The sequence below is a fragment of the Pelophylax lessonae genome (assembly GCF_965119305.1).
Source record: "Pelophylax lessonae genome assembly, chromosome: 7".
Lineage (NCBI taxonomy): Eukaryota > Metazoa > Chordata > Amphibia > Anura > Ranidae > Pelophylax > Pelophylax lessonae.
Window position 1 is genome coordinate 85,244,513 of NC_138774.1, and position 23,119 is coordinate 85,267,631.

The 23,119-nt window shown below is 42.5% G+C and overlaps 2 protein-coding genes across 2 annotated transcripts in view; one reads left to right on the top strand and one right to left on the bottom strand.

The window, feature by feature from the left end:
* Positions 1–23,119, bottom strand: part of LOC309559345 (cytochrome c oxidase subunit 7A2, mitochondrial-like) — a 361,900-nt gene that overhangs the window by 290,531 nt on the left and 48,250 nt on the right. The window lies entirely within an intron of this gene.
* The window catches only part of LOC309560053 (synaptosomal-associated protein 25-like), a 37,770-nt gene that overhangs the window by 2,479 nt on the left and 12,172 nt on the right, over positions 1–23,119 (top strand). The window contains exons 2-4 of the mRNA XM_082263561.1: positions 3,442–3,526; positions 14,447–14,488; positions 18,735–18,783. Coding sequence (XP_082119687.1) covers positions 3,458–3,526; positions 14,447–14,488; positions 18,735–18,783 — 160 coding nt within the window. The 5' untranslated portion in view covers positions 3,442–3,457. The remainder of the gene's footprint in view (positions 1–3,441; positions 3,527–14,446; positions 14,489–18,734; positions 18,784–23,119) is intronic.

Genomic DNA, 23,119 nt, shown 5'->3' on the forward strand with positions numbered 1-23,119 from the left:
TAAAAATACCCCCGGGACAGTCAGGGCTAGTACATTCCATAATGGATAGCCTCTGAATTGTCCCGGGTCGCACTTACCTGTAAGAAGAAATACCTACCTTGAAAAGTTCTTCTCCAGCGCTGCCATCTCAGGTGTGGGCAGCTGAAGCCGCAGCGTCCCTCTTTGTGTTTTCTTCCGTGACATCGGAGTCCCACAATGCACTGCACCAGGAGTCATTGCAAACTGGAAGTGACGACGCGGGCCGTGGCCGCAGAGGGAGGAAGTGGAAGGAAGGTGAGTATATTTTATTCTATAATAAGGTAAGTAAACAAAAAAAAAATTGGCAGTATCCATTTCTTTTTCAGGTTGCAATCAGCAAGCGGATGGCCCAAAATTGATTGTTTCGATTTTGAGGCCGGAACTCCGCTTTAATACGGTCCGTTGGAAATTGACCAAGAAAATTGTATAATGTATGGCCAGCTCTACTGTCCAAGGGCATCTCCGTTGTTCCTCCATCCAGAGTGTGGACATCCTAATAGGAAGTGAGTTACTGGCTGGAACACCAGATGAAAGTAAAGGAAACAAAGCCTGGAAAATGAAAACAAATGCAGCTGCCACACCTAAGAATTGGTAAGCTGCAATATATTACATTTATGGGTTTGGATTTAGATAAACTTTACAAACACAAGGGCAAATTTATTAAAATTGGAGCAGCTGTGGTTGGCAACCAATAAGCTTCTATCTTCAGCTTGCTCAGTTAAGCTTTGAAAATGAAAGCTGGAAGCTGATGTTACCATGCACAACTTTCCCACATTCTGCCTACTCCAACTTTGACTGCTGGAATGTTTCAGCTGATCCTAGAAAATCAGAAAGAACAAACTGCAACTTGGGTTATGTTTATTCCAGACACTTTCCATGTTCTACAGGCTCAAAAATAAAGAAAATACATCAAATGATTAGGCAATCTTTATTTAGGATATATGTCTTGGGGAAAAAACCCATAAATAGTACATCTCCTGTGTTTTCCCCATTAAGGACCCTGCAAGTACAGAAAAATTCCTACTGATGTCCCAGAGATGCACTCTGCTCCCGTGTCCTGTTGTGGGCTGGCAACAAAGCACCTTTGTGGACTGAGTGGTATCAGCCCTACCCAGTTATAATTTGCTAAATGACTTCAAGACCTTTTTTTAAATTGTGAGACAAGGACAAGTGTTAGGGATCTTTTGGGGGTTATTTAGGGTGAAGTTCCTCCTTACAGAGTAAGTTCACCTTTACAGGCTTTTCACAAAAACATCCCTAAGCAGGACATACCGACTGTTGGATGCTTGGCCCCAGAAATTAAAAAAATGAACACTCAGCCTAACTATGCATGCAAAAATTCGCACTCTCCCACAGCTCAGCATTCTTGAGTTTTTGGGGCTGCACATCCAATACTCCCGTTCTTGTTTATTGGGATGTAGCAACTACACAAGCACAGTCACTGGTCCAAATTTGACAGCCGTGGGAGTGCATGTCCCCAGACATAGACAGTGTGCCTTTGGGGACACACACAGTTGTGAAATTGGGACCAGGGCTGGTCCTGTGCAGCCACCCTGTCCCAATAGACAAGCATGGGACTGCCTGTACGTGGATGCAGGGAACACCTGTGCATCCTATGCAGGCAAATCCGTATCTTCACATATACATAGGTACTCCCATGTGAATGAGACTTAACTGTGCATAGCCAGCTTAAGGCTACAGTGCCTTGAAGGGAAATGATTAATGGTTTTCAACATTTTTTACAAATAAATATGTGAAAAGTGTGGTGTGCATTTGTATTCACCACCCTGGGTCAATACTCAGTTTTTTCTTTAATTCATCTTGCAGGCGAACCGATTCCTCCTTCCATATAAACAAGGTGGATGGAGGAATTGCCCCCCACCCCACTCCCCCCCTGGAATATTGTATTCTGACAGCAGCACCCACAGTTGAATGGCTGCAGCTGCTGATCATGGAAAAATTTCCAACATGTGGCCCCTTTCACACAATCCAGTCTGTCAGGTGGACTCCGTTTATCTCAGCGGGGGATCGATCCGCCAATCCCCCGTTGAGCAGGCAGATGGCAGCTCTGTCTCCGCGTTGTGTGCGGAGACAGAGCTGTCAGGTCCCGCTGTTCTCTATGGGGGAATTGGATGGGAACGGTCTGTCCGTTCTCCTCCGATCCCATCCGATCCACTGGACGGATGGAAAATAGGGTTTCCATCCGTCCAGATTTGATAGATCGGATGTCAGCGGACATGTCTCCGCTGACATCCACTGCCCCATAGAGATGCATGGGGTGTCCATTCAGATTCGCCTGAAAAACAGACAGGCTGATCTGAACGGTCCGCCTGTGTGAAAGGGGCCTTTCTCTTTAACAGATGTCCATCAAACGTTGGATGGGGACGGCCACACACCGATTTGGAATTTGTCCCTGCTGAACCTGCCAAATTATGAGCGGCATTTGCCCAGCGTTAGGAAGCACCTAGCTACATAGGGCAAAGTACTACATGTAATTTGTCCCTTGATGGCAGAACAAAATAAAAAATTGTAAAGATAGTTCTTTAAAGTGGTTGTAAACCTCAGACGGGAAAAAAGAACAAAAATCATTCCTCTGTAGCAGGGATTCCCAAACTACGTCCCTGTAGTTGTTCAGGAACTACAATTCCCATCATACCTTAGATTGTAAGCTCCTTGAGGGCAGGGACTGATGTGAATGTACAATATATATGTAAAAGCGCTGCGTAAATTGACAGCGCTATATAAGTACCTGAAATAAATAAATAAATGCCTAGTCATGTATGTGAATGTCAGAAATTTTACAATGCCTCATGGGATGTGTAGTTCTGCAACAGCTGCATGGCGGTAGTTTGGGAATCCCTGCTCTATAGTGTGTACTTTTATTAATTAAGAGGTCTAAGTGTCATTTCTGTCTGCTGCTTTGTTCTTCTGCTATCCTCATGAATCACTTCTGACAATTTTTCCTGACATCAAGAGAAAAAAGGTGACAGGGGAGGGAACTCCAGCTGATTGACAGCCTCAGCTCTGTTCCTGTGTGCTGTGTAAATGAGGGTGTGTCTCTTCCCTTCAATCAGCACTTAGAGCTCTCCTCACTGGAGCTCTGCAGTGTGTAATTTCAGCTCTCCGCTCCCTTTTTTCTGACAGCTCAGACAAACTTTAAACAAATATGTACTTTGAGTGGTTGTTGCAAAGAGAAGACTGCAGATAATCAGGTACAACATATGCAGGAGGGTTTGTTTCATATCTGTGTATTACCTTAGGCCAGTCACTTTACTGGGTATATGTGAGGGCTTACAATCACTTTAATTCCATTCTATACTGTTTATCTGCTTTTTGTGTTAAAGTGACTTTTTTTAATGCTTCATCCTGATTCTTCTTGATTTGTATGTATTATTATTTTCTTATTTAACGTTTTACCTGCAGAATAGTTTATACTAAGATGGAGAACAAGAGGAGATTCGATAGGGAATTGCAGCTGAAATTGCGCCTGGATCAAGTCACGGATGAGGTGAGTGACAGCTGGAAGTAGATGTGTGAGTGAGGATATGAGAACCAAGCACAGAATCTTGCATTTCAGGTATGAAAGTATGAAATATTCATGAAAACATTTATTGATGATCCAACTAGTCTGTTCATTTGTGTGTTTAAAGTGTCATGTGTCCTATGCCCTACGGCAAAGAATTTCAGATTACCATTGGGCAAAAAGAAATGATTAGTTGGAAAATTTCATCAGATTCTCTATTGTTCTCTTTGTAAATGTTCTATTACAGTTTCCTACCTGTAAAAAAACTCAGGTGCGGAAGCTGTATCTTTTTTTTATAAGGAGGCACTGCTTTATTATTCATATTATACTGTTTTTTTTTTAATCAGATAAACTCAGGTGCTATGTTTTAAAAAGATACATTAGCATCTTTTTTGTCAAGCAATATTACAGGTGTTTAATAAGCATTATTGTGTGTGTATTAGGACTCATTAAGACAAGCACTAAGTCCAGTCCTCTGTGCAAAGCCGCTTTTTGCTGCATCTGCATCCACCTCGGGGCCGCATGCATGCAGATGCAACTGTTGCGCTGACACTGTGGTGTGTCTAAATTTGACATGTGGGCAAGAGCAGAACCATGGATCCAAACGCCAGACACTGTGTGCACAGATCCATGCATCCATTCCTGCCCATAACTTGACACGTGGCTGTGTCTGTTCTGCTGCTGCATCTGCATTCACTTCTGTGAGCTGCTTGCACAAAGCCTTGAACTGGATGCAGGATGGACAGGTCACTGTGCCCATCTGAATGAGCCCATAAGCTTCAAGGATTTGTCTCCTGGGCTGGGCAAGCTGAGGACAGCAGTTCTATAGAAGTGGAGGAAGTTTTCAGTTGTAAAACCACACGCAAACAGGCACCTATCGAGTGTTTATAGGAACTCCTACTGAAGTCTATGAGACCAAAAATGCCTGAATTTGCTAAAAATAAATAAATAAATAAATAAATAAAAAATAGAAAGATAAAAGAAAGGGTATTTTTTTTTTTTTTTTGAGTGTAGAGCCTAGGGCAAAGTGAACATACAAGTTTGAGGCTGTTTTCACACTTATGCGAATTTGATGTGGGTTTTCCGCATCCAATTCACATGGCAGGAGCCTGTGTGACCAGTTCCAGTTTGCACATCTCCGGGATGGCTGTGGAGCGGTTTGCAGAAGAGTCCTGTGCATCCAAATCCAGCCAAAAGATTGGGCCTGATTTGTCCCTGAAACGGGGAACAGGGATACACCGGACTCCTGCTGTGAGCCGCACCGCACAGCATTGTGAACCCAGCCTGAACAGAAACAATTAGAAAGATTTTGCTTGTTAGTGTGTCCCATGTACAGTTAGGATGCCTCCCTATGTGACTTTTTCTACCCCCCTCTGGTTGCCAGGATACTGGCACAGTAATCAATGATGTTGAGTATCATCTGCTTCTAGAAGGCTGGCAGCTGAGCTACACAGGGTCAGCGGTTGTTAGAATGTAGGCGGCTGGGATGCACAGCAGCATCATTTATGATGGCGCTGGTGGCACCAGCATCCAAGCAACCAGGGGTGTAAAGGGCATCAGTTCTATGCTGCAGTGAGGAGAGGGTGTCTGGAATGGACTGAGGTTATCCCCTCAGTTTGCCCCATTGGCAGCATGCCCTTGATGATCTTGCTTACATTAACATTAACACTCTGAAAGGTAACAATGAGTCTTTAGGAGCAAATCTGTCTGTTGAGATGAAGATAGAGGGGGGTTCCCTTCAGTGCCCCTTTTGCTCCCTTATAAGTCTGGCACTATATATATATATATATATACACAGTATCTCACAAATACTTTTGGTAAGATAGTATATATATATATATACAGTATCTCACAAAAGTGAGTACACCCCTCAAATTTTTGTAAATATTTTTTTATATCTTTTCATGTGGCAACACTGAAGAAATGACACTTTGCTACAAAGTAGTGAGTGTATAGCTTGTATAACAGTGTAAGGGTCCATTCACACTAGCGCAACTTGTTAGGCGACTTGGTCGCCTGACAAGTCGCGGTCGGTCGCCTGCCATTGATTAGCACAGGACCCGTTCTAATAGGAGGCGACTTGCATTGACTTCAATTATATGAAGTCCGTGCATATCGTGCCGAGGTCGCGGTGCACTTCACAGGTCGCCCCAGCAAGTCGTGTCGCCCCTGTCTGAACGGGCTCTTAAATTGCTGTCCCCTCAAAATAACTCAACACACAGCCATTAATGTCTAAACCACTGGCAACAAAAGTGAGTACACCCCTAAGTGGAAATGTCCAAACTGGGCCCAAAGTGTCAATATTTTGTATGGCCACCATTATTTTCCAGCACTGCCTTAACCCTCTTGGGCATGGAGCTCACCAGAGCTTCAAAGGTTGCCACTGGAGTCCTCTTCCACTCCTCCATGATGACATCACGGAGCTGGTGGATGTTAGAGACCTTGCGCTCCTTCCCTTTCCATTTGAGGATGCCCCACAGATGCTCAATAGGGTTTAGGTCTGGAGACATGCTTGGCCAGTCCATCACCTTTACCCTCAGCTTCATTAGCAAGGTAGTGGCCACCTTGGAGGTGTGCTTGGGATCATTTTCATGTTAGAATACTGCCCTGCGGCCCAGTCTCCGAAGGGAGGAGATCATGCTCTGCTTCAGTATGTCACAGTACATGTTGGCATTCATAGTTCCCGTAATAAACTGTAGCTCCCCGGTGCCGGACCATGACACTCCCACCACCATGCTTGACTGTAGGCAAGACACTCTTGTCTTTGTACTCCTCACCTGGTTGCCGCCCAGAGATGTATAGTAACTAAGTAGAACTACTTCACTACTGTACTTAAGTACCGAAAGGCGGTATCTGTACTTTCCTAGAGTAGAATTTTTTTCTCCTACTTCCACTTTTACTTGACTACATTTTTTCAATGATTTCAATACTTCTACTCCAATATTTTTTTTTTTTTTGTGCTGCGTAGTTACTCGTTACAATTATAAAAATTACCACTACCAGAACAGTAGATGGCAGGTTTCATGAAGCTCAAAACATGTGTATTATCAGCGCATACAAAAATAAATGCTACTGTATGTATAAATAAAAGCTGCATTTGAAATAATAAAAAAAATATGATGTTCAAACTTTTGACTTCTTTCTTTAATAACTACATAACACAGTACTTTTACTTTTACTTTCAGTACTTGAGTAGCAATTTTTTTTTCAAAACTACTGGTACTTTTACTTTCAGTACTTGAGTAGCAAAATTTAAAAAAAAACTACTTGCAATACTTAAGTACAAAAAATGTTGAATACTTTAGTACTTCTACTCAAGTCACTTTTTGATCGAGCACTTCCACTTCTACTCAAGTCACTTTTTGATCGAGCACTTGTACTTTTACTCAAGTATGGGTTTCGAGTACTTTATACAACTCTGTTGCCGCCATACATGCTTGACACCATCTGAACCAAATAAGTTTATCTTGTCTCATTAGACCACAGGATATGGTTCCAGTAATCCATGTCTTTAGTCTGCTTGTCTTCAGCAAACTGTTTGCAGGCTTTTCTTGTGCATCATGTTTAGAAGAGGCTTCCTTCTGGGACGACAGCCATGCAGACCAATTTGATGCAGTGTGTGGCGTATGGTCTGAGCACTGACAGGCTGACTCTCCCACCCCTTCCACCTCTGCAGCAATGCTGGCAGCACTCATACGTCTATTTCCCAAAGACAACCTCCTGGATATGATGCTGAGCATATGCACTCAACTTCTTTGATCAACCATGGCGAGGCCTGTTCTGAGTGGAACCTGTCCTGTTAAACCGCTGTATGGTCTCGGCCACCGTGCTGCAGTTCAGTTTCAGGGTCTTGCCAATCTTCTTATAGCCTAGGCCATCTTTATGTAGAGCAACATTTTTTTTTCAGATCCTTAGGGAGTTCTTTGCCATGAGGTGCCATGTTGACCTTTCAGTGACCAGTATGAGAGTGTGAGAGCGATAACACCAAATTTAACACACCTGCTCCACATTTACACCTGAGACCTTGAAACACTAAAGAATCACATGACATTGGGAGATGAAAATGGCTAATTGGGCCCAGTTTGGACATGTTCACTTAGGTGTGTACTCACTTTTGTTGCCAGTGCTTTAGACATTAATGGCTGTGTTGTTTGTTGAGTTATTTTGAGTGGACAGCAAATTGACACTGTTATACAAGCTGTACACTCACTACTTTACATTGTAATAAACTGTAATTTCTTCAGTGTTGTCACATGAAAAGATATAATAAAATATTTATATAAATATGAGGAGTGTACTCACTTTTGTGAGATACTGTATATATATATATATATATATATATATATATATATATATACACACAGTGCCTTGCAAAAGTATTCGGCCCCCTTGAACTTTGCGACCTTTTGCCAAATTTCAGGCTTCAAACATAAAAATATAAAACTGTAATTTTTGTGAAGAATCAACAAGTGGGACACAATTATGAAGTGGAACGAAATTTATTGGATATTTCAAACTTTTTTAACAAATAAATAATTGAAAAATTGGGCGTGCAAAATTATTCAGTCCCCTTAAGTTAATACTTTGTAGCGCCACCTTTTGCTACGATTACAGCTGTAAGTCGTTTGAGGTTGGATGGAGAGCGTTTGTGAACAGCAGTTTTCAGTTCACAGATTCTCGATTGGATTCAGGTCTGGACTTTGACTTGGCCATTCTAACACCTGGATATGTTTATTTGTGAACCATTCCATTGTAGATTTTGCTTTATGTTTTGGATCATTGTCTTGTTGGAAGACAAATCTCCGTCCCAGTCTCAGGTCTTTTGCAGACTCCATCAGGTTTTCTTCCAGAATGGTCCTGTATTTGGCTCCATCCATCTTCCCATCAATTTTAACCATCTTCCCTGTCCCTGCTGAAGAAAAGCAGGCCCAAACCATGATGCTGCCACCACCATGTTTGACATTGGGAATGGTGTGTTCAGGGTGATGAGCCATGTTGCTTTTACGCCAAACATAACGTTTTGCATTGTTGCCAAAAAGTTGGATTTTGGTTTCATCTGACCAGAGCACCTTCTTCCACATGTTTGGTGTGTCTCCCAGGTGGCTTGTGGCAAATTTTAAACGACACTTTTTATGGATATCTTTAAGAAATGACTTTCTTCTTGCCACTCTTCCATAAAGGCCGGATTTGTGCAGTATACGACTGATTCTTGTCCTATGGACAGAGTCTCCCACCTCAGCTGTAGATCTCTGCAGTTCATCCAGAGTGATCATGGGCCTCTTGGCTGCATCTCTGATCAGTCTTCTCCTTGTATGAGCTGAAAGTTTAGAGGGACGGCCAGGTCTTCGTAGATTTGCAGTGGTCTGATACTCCTTCCATTTCAATATTATCGCTTGCACAGTGCTACTTGGGATGTTTAAAGCTTGGGAAATCTTTTTGTATCCAAATCCGGCTTTAAACTTCTCCACAACAGTATCTCGGACCTGCCTGGTGTGTTCCTTGCTCTTCATGATGCTCTCTGCGCTTTAAACGGACCTCTGAGACTATCACAGTGCAGGTGCATTTATACGGAGACTTGATTACACACAGGTGGATTCTATTTATCATCATTAGTCATTTAGGTCAACATTGGATCATTCAGAGATCCTCACTGAACTTCTGGAGAGAGTTTGCTGCACTAAAAGTAAAGGGGCTGAATAATTTTGCATGCCCAGTTTTTCAGTTTTTTATTTGTTAAAAAAGTTTGAAATATCCAATAAATTTCGTTCCACTTCATGATTGCGTCCCACGTGTTGTTGATTCTTCACAGAAAATTACAGTTTTATAGCTTTATGTTTGAAGCCTGAAATGTGGCAAAAGATCGCAAAGTTCAAGGGGGCGAATACTTTCGCAAGGCACTGTATATATATATATATATATATATATATATATACAGGGAGTGCAGAATTATTAGGCAAATTAGTATTTTGACCACATCATCCTCTTTATGCATGTTGTCTTACTCCAAGCTGTATAGGCTCGAAAGCCTACTACCAATTAAGCATATTAGGTGATGTGCATCTCTGTAATGAGAAGGGGTGTGGTCTAATGACATCAACACCCTATATCAGGTGTGCATAATTATTAGGCAACTTCCTTTCCTTGGGCAAAATGGGTCAAAAGAAGGACTTGACAGGCTCAGAAAAGTCAAAAATAGTGAGATATCTTGCAGAGGGATGCAGCACTCTTAAAATTGCAAAGCTTCTGAAGCGTGATCATTTCATTCAAAATAGTCAACAGGGTCGCAAGAAGCGTGTGGAAAAACCAAGGCGCAAAATAACAGCCCATGAACTGAGAAAAGTCAAGCGTGCAGCTGCCAAGATGCCACTTGCCACCAGTTTGGCCATATTTCAGAGCTGCAACATCACTGGAGTGCCCAAAAGCACAAGGTGTGCAATACTCAGAGACATGGCCAAGGTAAGAAAGGCTGAAAGACGACCACCACTGAACAAGACACACAAGCTGAAACGTCAAGACTGGGCCAAGAAATGTCTCAAGACTGATTTTTCAAAGGTTTTATGGACTGATGAAATGAGAGTGAGTCTTGATGGGCCAGATGGATGGGCCCGTGGCCGGATTGGTAAAGGGCAGAGAGCTCCAGTCCGACTCAGACGCCAGCAAGGTGGAGATGGAGTACTGGTTTGGGCTGGTATCATCAAAGATGAGCTTGTGGGGCCTTTTCGGGTTGAGGATGGAGTCAAGCTCAACTCAGTCCTACTGCCAGTTTCTGGAAGACACCTTCTTCAAGCAGTGGTACAGGAAGAAGTCTGCATCCTTCAAGAAAAACATGATTTTCATGCAGGACAATGCTCCATCACACGCGTCCAAGTACTCCACAGCGTGGCTGGCAAGAAAGGGTATAAAAGAAGAAAAGCTAATGACATGGCCTCCTTGTTCACCTGATCTGAACCCCATTGAGAACCTGTGGTCCATCATCAAATGTGAGATTTACAAGGAGGGAAAACAGTACACCTCTCTGAACAGAGTCTGGGAGGCTTTGGTTGCTGCTGCACGCAATGTTGATGGTGAACAGATCAAAACACTGACAGAATCCATGGATGGCAGGCTTTTGAGTGTCCTTGCAAAGAAAGGTGACTATATTGGTCACTGATTTGTTTTTGTTTTGTTTTTGAATGTCAGAAATGTATATTTGTGAATGTTGAGATGTTATTTTGGTTTCACTGGTAAAATAAATAATTGAAATGGGTATACTGTATATTTGATTTTTGTTAAGTTGCCTAATAATTATGCACAGTAATGGTCACCTGCACACACAGATATCCCCCTAAAATAGCTAAAACTAAAAACAAACTAAAATCTACTTCCAAAAATAGTCAGCTTTGATATTAATGAGTTTTTTGGGTTCATGGAGAACATGGTTGTTGTTCAATAATAAAATTAATCCTCAAAAATACTCATTTGCCTAATAATTCTGCACTCCCTGTGTATATATATATATATATATAGTGCCAGATTTATAAGGGAGCAAAAGAGGCACTGAAGGGAACCCCCTCTATCCTCATCTCAACAGGCATGCATACATACAAGAACATGGAGCCATACAACTACTAAGTACCACTTTGAGTTGCTGCAATGAAATTTCAACAAAATGAACTAGCCTGCTGCATCATTTTTTCACTTTGATTTTCAGGGTGTCTTCGAATTCAGCCCGCTGTAGGTTGATAATTTTAACCACCTGCCATCCGCGCTACAGCCTATATACGGCTGCAGCGCGGACTTGAATTTTCGGGAGGCCGTTTTTATACGGCCTCCCAGAAAGAGTCTCCCCGCGCGCTACCGCGAGCGCGCATCGGGGAAAATCTGTGTCGGCCGTGTCCCTTGGACACAGCCGATCACAGATCGTGGTGAATGGCCAATCACAGCGGCCATTCACCACGTGATCGCACCGTCCAATGAGAGATGATCTCATATGTAAACATATGAGATCATCTCTCATCGCCAGCACGCCTTCCTCACACGGAGCCTGCAGTGTGAGGAAGGAGGGAGAGATGCACAGCGCCAGGGACACACAGGAATGTAATCAGGGCACCGATCACCAGTGCCCTGATTATTAGAGGTAAATAAAACATACACACAGTGCCCACAGTGCCCGCCATCAGTGCCCCCCATCAATGCCCACAATCAGTGCCCATAGTGCTGTCAGTCAGTGCCCATCAGTGCCTGCTCATCTAGGCACTGATGAGCACTGACTGGCAGCACTATGGGCACTGAGTGTGGGCACTGATGGTGCTGCCCATCAGTGCTCATCAGTGCCGCCCATCAGTGCTCATCAGTGCCACCTGTCAGTGTCCATCAGTGCCATCCGCCAGTGCCGCCTATCAGTGCCCATCAGTGCCGCCCGTCAGTGCCGCCTCAGTGCCCAGCAGTGCCACCTCTCAGTGCCCAGCAGTGCCACCTCTGAGTGCCCAGCAGTGCCGCCTATCAGTGCTCATCAGTGCCGCCTATCAGTGCTCATCAGTGCGGCATATTAGTACCTCCTTATCAGTGCCCATAAGTGCCACCTCATCAGTGCCCATAAGTGCCACCTCATCAGTGCCCATCAGTGTAGCCTATCAGTGCCCATCAGTGCCGCCTCATCAGCGCACATCAGTGAAGGAGAAAAAATTATTTTCAAAATTTACTCGCAGAAAATAAGAAAAACTTTTTTTTTTTCAAAATTTTCTGTCTTTTTTCTTCTTTTTTTGTAAAAAATAAAAAACCCAGAGGTGATTACATACCACCAAAAGAAAGCTCTATTTGTGTGAAAAAAATGATAAAAATTTCATATGGGTACAGTGTAGCATGACCGCGCAATTGTCATTCAAAGTGTGAGAGCGCTGAAAGCTAAAAATTGGTCTGGATGGGAAGGGGGTTTAAGTGCACAGTAGGCAAGTAGTTAATTTCCATCAAACAATGTGGCATCCTAACACATAGTCCAGTCCATATCTGTATAAATATCCAGCATGAGATTTGTCCCCAGTGAGATCTGATGTGTTTTCAAAGTGTTTCTTTTATTTTTTTTGAGCAGTGTTTATATTGGCCCAGAGTTTTTTTTGTAAAAATATAGAAGCTTTGAAATGTAAAGTAGAGCAGAGTTACAGATAACAGTAATTGAACAGAACAGTATATTTTTCCAAGACAGGGAAGACTTATTGTACAAAACTTAATATATTACCATCTGTATGCTAATAAAATTAGTCTTCATTAATGCACTATTGAACAAGTATGGGGTGTTTTAGAAAACTGAACAAAGTAGTAAATTATTAATTAGTATTATTGTCATTTGTCAAGAGATATAATTGGAGACGGATCACAGTGGATGGGAAATGTTCAGACTTAGAATGTCTTATCTAGAAACCTGGTGTCACCTAGTGGCCATAGATTTACATTACACCTTTTAAAGAAATGGGAGTAATACAATTAGACCTTAATGGCTCTTGAATGAAAATAAAATAAAGAACTGGTGCTTTGTCATCTATTCTATATTTGCTCCAGGTCTCTCTGTAATTTCTTTGAGCTTTTCTGTAGATCTCAGCAGTTTATATTTGTCTGATCTGTCTCTCTATTCTTCTTGTGCTGGAAGAGGATGGAAGATGGCCATAGAGTAGTCCAGCCTCCATGCTGAGATGTTAATAACTGTGATCTTGGCAAGCAGATCACAGAGGTCAGATGGCTTAACTATAGTCTATTATATGATTATATTTTTGAAGATATACATCTAAAGGTGTCCCACTTAATTGTAGTAATATTTCAATGTGATGTTATAGTTTGCAGAGACAGCTATTAGCGGTATAATTTGTAGTACAGTAATGGAAATTTAGGACATCAAGCTTGTTAAAATCAAAATTACATTTAGGTAAAGATTGCAATAATAAAACCTACTCACTGAAAATATATTATAGTTTCCTTTTAATGTGGGGGATCTTATCCTGGGGTTCATGGAACCCTAAGTGATCCATTGATGGGTTACAGGGGGTCCATGAGGGTCAGCGAAAACATTCACTATACTTCCCTCCCTCTTGTCCCAATCAATGACTTCCCTTTGAGGCTTCCCATATCACACTATGTTTTTCTAGAGCCATTTTTTTAAGCTTCAGATTCTAGGAGCAGAAAAAAAATGCTTATTTTGCCTTTTTGGGAGAGATTTGCCAGCAGAAAAAATAAAGTTGACAGCTCCTTGAAGCTCCGAAAGGCTGCTAACTGCTCCTAAGCAGCAGTTTCTAGCAGTGGCGGCTGGTGCTCAAAAGTTTTTGCGGGGGGGTTACCAACCAATGATGGGGGTTATTATTATGGACATGACACCAATGATCGGGATTACTATTGGAGCCACTGATATTGGAGGTGCTATAGTGCGGAGGTGTCAGGGGCCGGATGTGGCCCTTTATGATGATGGTGTCCGGTAACCGTACACCGTGTAGAGGGTGTGGGGAAGTGTGATCTCCTCCATCCATCCCACTGATCCCAGTCCCGGCTCCTCTGCAGCTCCCCGCTCCCTCTGTCTGGCCCACGTGTAGGGAGGGGAGCCGGCTATGTCTAGCAGAGAGGGGGAGGCGGCATACAGCGCACACCGGACACCCCACCAGTCCGATCCCGGCGATCGGTCGGTATTAGCTCCCCCAATCAACACACACAGAGGGCTGAGTTGAGCAGTGCAAAGAGAACAGGATACTTTCTCATACAAGTGCATGGTACAGCAGGCACATATCAGGAATATGAAATATTGGGGTAACAAACACTTTAAGAAAAAAAAATAGCTTTGAGCCACAGTGAGTGATACAGTATAAATAATATCTGACCTCTGATAGAAATGTTTGTGTTGTATGGAGGGATCCAGAGCTCTAATAACCTCAACATTTTCTCTTTTAGTCTCTGGAAGTGACTCGACGCATGGTGCAGCTGATGGAAGAGGTGAGACCTCCCATAGCTGATAAATATGACTTGATGATGGGGTGATGTCATGTTACTGCAGGGAAGATTATTTTATTTATTTATTATATTTATTTATTTAGAGCCAACAATTTAGGCATCACTTTAAATGTATATTGTACATTCACATTAGTCCTTGTCCCTAAGGAGCTTACAATCTAAGGTCCCTAATTAACATTCATACATACACACACTAGGGCCAATTTCGGCAGGAGCCAATTAACCCACAAGAATGTTTTCAAATGTGGGAGGAAACTGGAATACCCGGAGGAAACCCACGCAGGGAGAACTTGTGAACTCCATGCAGGCAATGTCCTGGTAGGGATTCGATCTAACATTCCTAGTACTGCCAGGAAATAGCAGGGCAATAAAAGTGTTAAAGGTCAAGAAGGGCCAAAACTATTTTGGTCCTACTTTCCCTGTGGGACACAGGAGCGCACTTCGTTCTACACTCCTTTGACTTGTCTTCAGCCGACAGCAGGCTAAATCTGCTGTCGGCTGACGTCACTGAGACACTCCAGACTTTGTTGGGACCCGCCCAGATACCCAAGAGTCACTGTCTCTCTACTCACTGAAGACCCAGAACCGAGCAGTCAGCTGTCTTTAATTGCTCGGTTCTCGGTCTTAGAAATGGCAGGGGACAGATGCAGCATCGGACTTGATGCCGCATCCACCTAGGTGAGTATAAATGTTTATTTTTTTAAATCCCTGTACTTTTAAAGCACGAACCTTAAAATACAATATCACATTCTGTGTCCACGCCTCAATAAACCTGAATCAATCCACCAAGTTCAGGACTTGACCCAAATTTGGACTCATTTGATATTTGCATATTAACCTTCCTCCATTAGGGATATGTTAGTATTTAGCTTTTTGAATGAGTTGTGGAGACTGTCTTTAACTAAAGCCGGTCATATATTAACAGACTTTTAGGCTCCATTTACACTAGCGCGACTCCAGTGTGGCTCTGAAGCACAACTTATATGCAACTTTGAGTGCGATTTTGATCCGACGTTACACTTTCTAGATCAAAGTCACCTCAAAAGTCGCGTCAAAGTAGTGCAGGCACTTTTTTAAAGATACTGCAACTGTAAGTCACACCAATTTAAAAGGTGCCATTGAAAATAATGGGCTGCGACTTGTCCTGCAACTTTGATATCCAAAGTTGTATGACAGGTCACACAAGTGTGAATGAAGTCCTATGAACTTCAATGGTTTCTTCCTTCCACGTTATTTAGTACAGATGGATCAATCTGCAGGGCCTGCTATTAAATTCTGACAGCTAGCATTGGCAGCTGCCAGGATACCTAATACCCATACCTGAATTGGATGCCAACAAACGCTTCCCCAGCTCAATGGGACACAATCTATGGTAATAAGGCCTCTCCAGCAAGCTCCTCCAATCCTCAGGTGGAATCCACAATATCCATATTATATCATGACTATGTTAAAAGAAAAAAAAAAAAGGCCTCCCATAGCATAATGTTCCAAAAATTCCTTGGGTTTAGTTTTATAAAGTGATACAAATGTAGAAATGAACAAGCATGAACATGAGAAAACATCTGTGCCGCTTGGCGTGCATGGTGATGTCAGATCATTTGCTTCTGCCAACGCATTTAATTACAATTGACATCATCAGGGGCCAGGAGCACAAGATCTGACACCGCTAAAGCCATTTATAAAACATCCACACAAGGCCATTTAGGAAGTAAGCCACTCCCCTCACTGGCTCAATGAGAATAAACTCATGCTCCATAATCAGCCACAAAAGTAGTGACAAATTAAAAACAGAGAGTTATATAGCATACTGTTATAGAAATAGGGAACAATAGGACATTGTTTGAATTATAAAAATTCATAAATTTAGTTTTACCAACATATCTCAATGCAGAGCGCCATCTAGTGGCTAAACTAGGTTTCATCTAGATTAAACATTTCAAGCTCCAAAGGAGAACCCCCTAGAGGTGAGACTTTTTAGGGCATAGAGTAGTACAATATATTGGATAAAAGAATAGAAAAATATTTATTCACAAATATGCATGACAGACACAATAAAAATACCATGCGGAAATATACAGGACAAAAACAGTTGTACATGAATAAGCCAAAGCCTGTTGGATAACAGATTTCGGGACAAACTGTTTTTGTCCTGTATATTTCCGCATGGTATTTTTATTGTGTCTGTTATGCATATTTGTGAATAAATAATTTTCTATTTTTTTATCCAATATATTATACTACTCTATGCACTAAAAAGTCCCACTTCTAGGGGTTCTTCTATGGAGCTTGAAATGTTTCGTCTGGATGAGACCTAGTTTAGCCACTAGATGGTGATTTGCATTGAGATATGTTGATAAAACTAAATTTATGAATTTTTTTAATTCAAACGATGTCCTATTGTTCCCTATTTCTATAACAGTATTGTCAGGAAAGTGCTCACCAGCTGGTGGCACTGTAGCTCCCAGATCCATAGGCTGCAGTTCCAGTGTCCACCAGCGGGTGTCTCCCAGCAGTCAGAAGCTGACCTCTAATACAATCAGTCATCACCTGATACTGGTTGCAGGAAGTGTATTTTAACCCTGTGCATGCTCTTCCTCATTGCCTTGATGTTGTCTCCATGTGCTCCAGACCTGCGTTCCTGCATCCTGATCCTGATCCTGGACTCTGATCCTGACACTGCAGCCTGATCCTGGACTCTGATCCTGACCCTGCAGCCTGATTCCTTCCTTCCTGCTTGCTTATTCCGTCCCAGCTCCCTCTGCTTGATCTCCCGTGTATGACCCCGGCTCTGTTACAAATACTATTCATTTATCCTGTTTTCTGTATATATTTGGTTTGAGCAGTTGTTCGCTGTGTGTCACTATTGTTTGGTTATCTGGTTGGATTTACACAGTTGGAGGTGCGCTTACATTTGTGTTATTCACTTATTTTTAAATAAATTATATTCTTTACACTTTAATCATGCCTGATATTCTTTGTGTCAGTCCACACATTTCTGGTCACACCTGTTGCTGACAAGTATGCTATATAACTTTCTGTTTTTAATTTGTCACTACTTTTGTGTCTGATTATGGAGCATGAGTTTATTCCTATTGAGCCAGTGAGGGGAGTGGCTTACTTCCTAAATGGCCTTGTGTGGATGTTTTATAAATGACGTCAATTGTAATGAAATGCGTTGGCCGGAGCAGACGATCTAACATCACCATGCACGCCAAGCGGCACAAAGGTTTTCTCATGTTCATGCTCATGTCCCAAAAAGTCCCACCTCTAGAGGGCTCTCCTTTGGTGTTTGACAATTGAGGGATGCGGGCAATTCACCCAAGTGTTTTCGGCAGTACATTCTTCTGTAAACATTTCAAGCTGGACGTAAAGTAATTGAGTACCTTAACGTCCCATCCTAGAGACTAAACAGGAAGTGAGGGGAGATCTCTCCAAAGTGAATCCCCCTCTTAGACAGTTGGCTCCGGAAAGAATATCCCCACTAGAAGAGTTCCCTTCGACTCTTGTTCTAATTAAAAACTAATGACAACTTGGATTTACAATCACTTTTTGTCTTCTGTCTCAGTGACCATGATCACCAGGATAGATAGAGAGGATGAGTATCAAACAGCAATAAAAACCTGAGAGGGGTTCTAACAGGAAAGGTAGAGATTGGCCAGAAAAAGTGATTGATTCTTATATGGCGCATGCTATTCGGGGAGCAAACTTGCAGCTCTTGCGTCTCAGAAAAGCCCCACTTGGATCGCTTTTCAGAGTTGTTTGACCGAAAGTGAGGAGGCAATGTCTCCCCTCCTCATCTCCTCTTTTAACTACGGTTGCAGTGTGGTCCCATTTGCTTGATTTGGTTGCATTCAGCGGGCAGCAATGCCTGCCAAACACAACAGGGTGTGTAATTCTTTCCATAGCTGCAAAACAGAGCCTTGCAGCCGCAGCATGTGTGTGCTCCCATCCATGGTTTTTGCAGCTTAAGGGGAAGCGGTTGGGGCAGTAAAAACGCAGCTCAACTAAATATTTTTTACCACCCCCAAATGGCAAGCCTTTAGGGTTTCAGCAGAAGTGATGAATGTAACATGGAACTAGCTGAACATCCATACCACTCCGTAATGCCAGATCCTTTACTAGGCGGCCTTTTTTATTTTTAATAGCATAGTTGTTAACTCCTGTAGTATCATGATTTTGAGTAAAATGATTTGTAAAGTTTTTGCTTCATGGCTATTTTTTCTGACAGAGTAAAGACGCTGGAATTCGGACTCTGGTGATGCTGGATGAACAAGGAGGTGAGGCTACTGTCCTTAGGGAAACAGGAGGAGACTGTACTACTAAGCCTTAGCAAGCCAAGTCTATGAACTCCACGTATAACTCTCAGCCTACCCTTGATGGCTCTCATTATCCACGTGGTGTGATATGTGTTTCCAAAAGTAGATATTTATTATCAATGCAAAACACTGCAAAGATGAGATTTTAACTGTACAATGAAACACTTATTAGGGAAGAATAAAATATGTTTAAAGCAAACCAACAGAAAAAAAGAAAAAGCAGTAAATAATAAGAATATTATTACTAATATTACCCATTACCCTGATCCTTGTCACTCATGCCTGAGCAGAAGCCAATCACTAGGCCTAGCTCCTGTTACATGAGCATGTATAGCAGGGTGCAGGTATTTATTTATTCAATCAATCAATCAATCAATAAATGTAATTATTGATTGATTTCGTTGTATATGGACAGATTTACTTTAGGTATTTTAAAAACCAGTATGCAGTTACATGCAGTATAATAAAGATATTTTAAAACTCACCTTAGCTTTACACATGAGTGCATAGCTGCCACCTTGTGGTGCGTTGACAGTACTGCGGTTTAAAATAGACATATCAGCAATAGATAATATAGTTTTGGTTTATTATGAGCAGTGATTGACAATTTTGTTTCATGGGGTCTTCAATCACATTATTTTATAAAAAAAGAAGTTATATAATTAGTGGTTTGTATGCCCGAGGTGCATGTGGAGTATATTATGTATATAAAATGTATGCGTTGGCTTGCATCTTCATCAGGGGTGAAATTAGTGTTAGAAGCTACCCCGACCCTGAACTTGTCTGTGTGTTATATACTGAGGTGACTTTTCAGAATGATATACTCCCAATAGGAACAATTTAAAGGGATGCAGACCCAGCAGATTTCCTCAGTAGTGTACTGCAGGTGCTGCAGCTGATTGATAATTATGAAACCACTCCCATTAGATTCACTTTCCCACATGAGCACAGAGAAACCAGCAGGGATTTCTTCAGAATCACAAAAGGTAGCAATCTGCAACAACGTTTGTTAAAATCCTTGCAATGTACATAGATCACCCAGGGGGGAATTACAACTTTTTTTTTTCTTTCTAGAAATGACAAAACCACCTATAATTCCGATGATTTGTTGGTGGAAGTTTTTCAGAGAATTAATCTGACTGCCATTGGTGGGGTCAGGGTTACTATTAGAATATGTTGAGCTTGAAGGACTTCGGTCTTTTTCAGTCCTATGTACTGTGTAGCTATTTACGTATTTTTGAATTGGCTTTCAAAATAACAAATATTAGATTTTTGTCTGTTGCACAACAAAACATTTTTTTTCCTAAACATGAACATGGTAGAATCGTTCTCTAATTTATACAAGACAAGAGGACAAGCTTAAAAGAGTGCTAATAAAGGGAACCTGTAGTATGCTGCTACAGAGGATCCCATTGCTGATTCTAGTTCTGAAAAGAAAAAAAAAAAAACTTTAGTTATCTGGCTGTGATTCTAATCTAATGGCTTCTTTTTTGTGATATGACCTGTAGCACAGGCTTCAATAAAACTTTAAATCTGCATGCTTATATCCGGGCAGTGACCCAGAAAGTATTGAAGCCAGGGACAGCCAAGCAAATAATATTGTAGAGGGAAGTCAGCAATGAAAACCCTGTATTTCTCTAATCTATCGATCTACAGTATCACACAATAGTGAGTACACCCCATATACTCATATTATTTCATTGTATTTATTTAGAGTTTTATATATATATATATATATATATATATATATATACAATATCTCACAAAAGTGAGTACACCCCTCACATTTTTGTAAATATTTTATTATATCTTTTCATGTGACAACACAGAAAAAATGACACTTTGCTACCAGTGGCGACTGGTGCTCCATGGGCCGGGGGGTGGCAGACGGACTGCACCATACACCCCCCCCCCAGGACCACACCAGGCCGCACACCATACCCCCCCCCCCCCGGGCCACAGCAGGACAGGACCCAACTCACTCACCCTGCCTGGACATCTGCAGCAGCAGGCGATGGCTTTGGCTTCTTCCCCCTGTCTTCTGCGTCTCCTCCCTCCTCCTCCATGCCCAATGGCATGGCTTCTCCTTTCTCAGAACCCACTTCCTGATTGCCCAGGAGGAGGATCCGTGTGACAATAGCGAATTTCCATTCGCTATTGTCACACAACTGGGTGGGCTCGGGGCACAGTGCTCTGCGCCCCAAGCCCACCCTTTTTTTTAGCCTATTAGAGCCTCTGGCTCTAATCACATGGTTAAAAAAAAAACCCCATTGAACTCCCTTCGTCCGGCGCCCCGCATGTAGATTAGGGGGCCAGACGCATGGATAGGGGGGGGGGGGGCGCCCCTGCACCCCCAATGCACCAGCCGCCACTGTTTGCTACAATGTAAAGTAGTGAGTGTACAGCTTGTATAACAGTGTAAATTTGCTGTCCCCTCAAAATAACTCAACACACAGCCATTAATGGCTAAACCGCTGGCAACAAAAGTGAGTACACCTCTAAGTAAAAATGTCCAAATTGGGCCAAAAGTTTACATATTTTGTGTGGCCATTATTTTCCAGCACTGCCTTAACCCTCTTGGGCATGGAGTTCACCAGAGTTTCACTGGTTGCCACTGGAGTCCTCTTCCACTCCTCCATGACGACATCATGGAGCTAGTGGATGTTAGAGACCTTGCGCTCCTCCACCTTCCATTTGAGGATGCCCCACAGATGCTTAATAGGGTTTAGGTCTAGAGACATGCTTGGCCAGACCATCACCTATACCCTCAGCTTCTTTAGCAAGGCAGTGGTCATCTTGGAGGTGTGTTTGGGGTCATTATCATGTTGGAATACTGCCCTGTGGCCCAGTCTCTGAAGGGAGAGGATCATGCTCTGCTGTTGGCATTCATGGTTCCCTCAATGAACTGTACCTGTGCCAGCAGCACTCATGCAGCCCCAGACCATGACACTCCCATCACCATGCTTGACTGTAGGCAAGACACACTTGTCTTTGTACTCCTCACCTGGTTGCCGCTTCACACGCTTGACACCATCTGAACAAAATAAGTTTATCTTGGTCTCATCAGACCACAGGACATAGTTCTAGTAATCCACGTCCTTAGTCTGCTTGTCTTCAGCAAACTGTTTGCGGGCTCTCTTGTGCATCATCTTTAGAAGAGGCTTCCTTCTGGGATGACAGCCATGCAGATCCATTTGATGCAGTGTGCGGCGTATGGTCTGAGCACTGACTGGCTGACCCCCCACCACTTCAACCTCTGCAGCAAAGCTGACAGCACTCATACGTCTATTTCCCAAAGTCAACCTCTGAATAGGACACTGAGCATGTGCACTCAACTCCTTTGGTCGACCATGGCGAGCCCTGTTCTAAGTGGAACCTGTTCTGTGAAACCGCTGTATGGTCTTGGCCACCATGCTGCAGCTCAGTTTCCGGGTCTTGGCAATCTTTTTAACAGCCTAGGCCATCTTTATGTTGAGCAACAATTCAGATCCTCAGAGATTTCTTTGCCATGAGGTGCCATGTTGAACTTCCAGTGACCAGTTTGAGAGAGTGAGAGCGATAACACCAATTTTAACACAGCTGCTCCCCTTTCACACCTGAGACCTTGTAACACTAACGAGTCACATGACAACGGGAAGGGAAAATTGCAAATTGGGCCCAATTTGGACATCGTCACTTGGGGGTACACTTACTATATTGCCAGCGAGTTAGACATTAATGACTGTGTGTTGAGTTATTTTGAGGGGACAGCACATTTACATTGTTATACAAGCTGTACACTCACTACTTTACATTGTAGCAAAGTATCATTTCTTCAGTGTTGTCACATGAAAAGATATAATAAAATATTTACAAAAATGTGAGGGGTGTACTCACTTTTGTTAGATACTGTATCTATCCATCTACCATTTAAATTGCAATATCAACTTTTCACGAAAAATAAAAGATTAACTAACACCCTACAGTCCCCCCCCCCCCTTTCCCTGCACCCACTTTTCTTGCTTTGTTGATGATTAGCTATCACTGCCTACACAGTGGTTCAAGGATTTGAAAGCTCTTCTTCCTCTGGAATGCCAGGACAGATCAGAGAGATTCTGATTGGGATTGGTCAAAACAATCACATGTCAGTGCTGACCAATCAGAATTGCTTTGATCTGTCTCATTGTCCCTAAGGAAAGAAGGGCCAGAAGGCTGTAGCATTTAAATCCCTTGCCTGCTGCATCAGTTGTGTGGTGGACAGTGAGAGCTAATCACTGACAGAGGTTTGTACAGCGGGGACCGGGGGAATGGGGTGGGG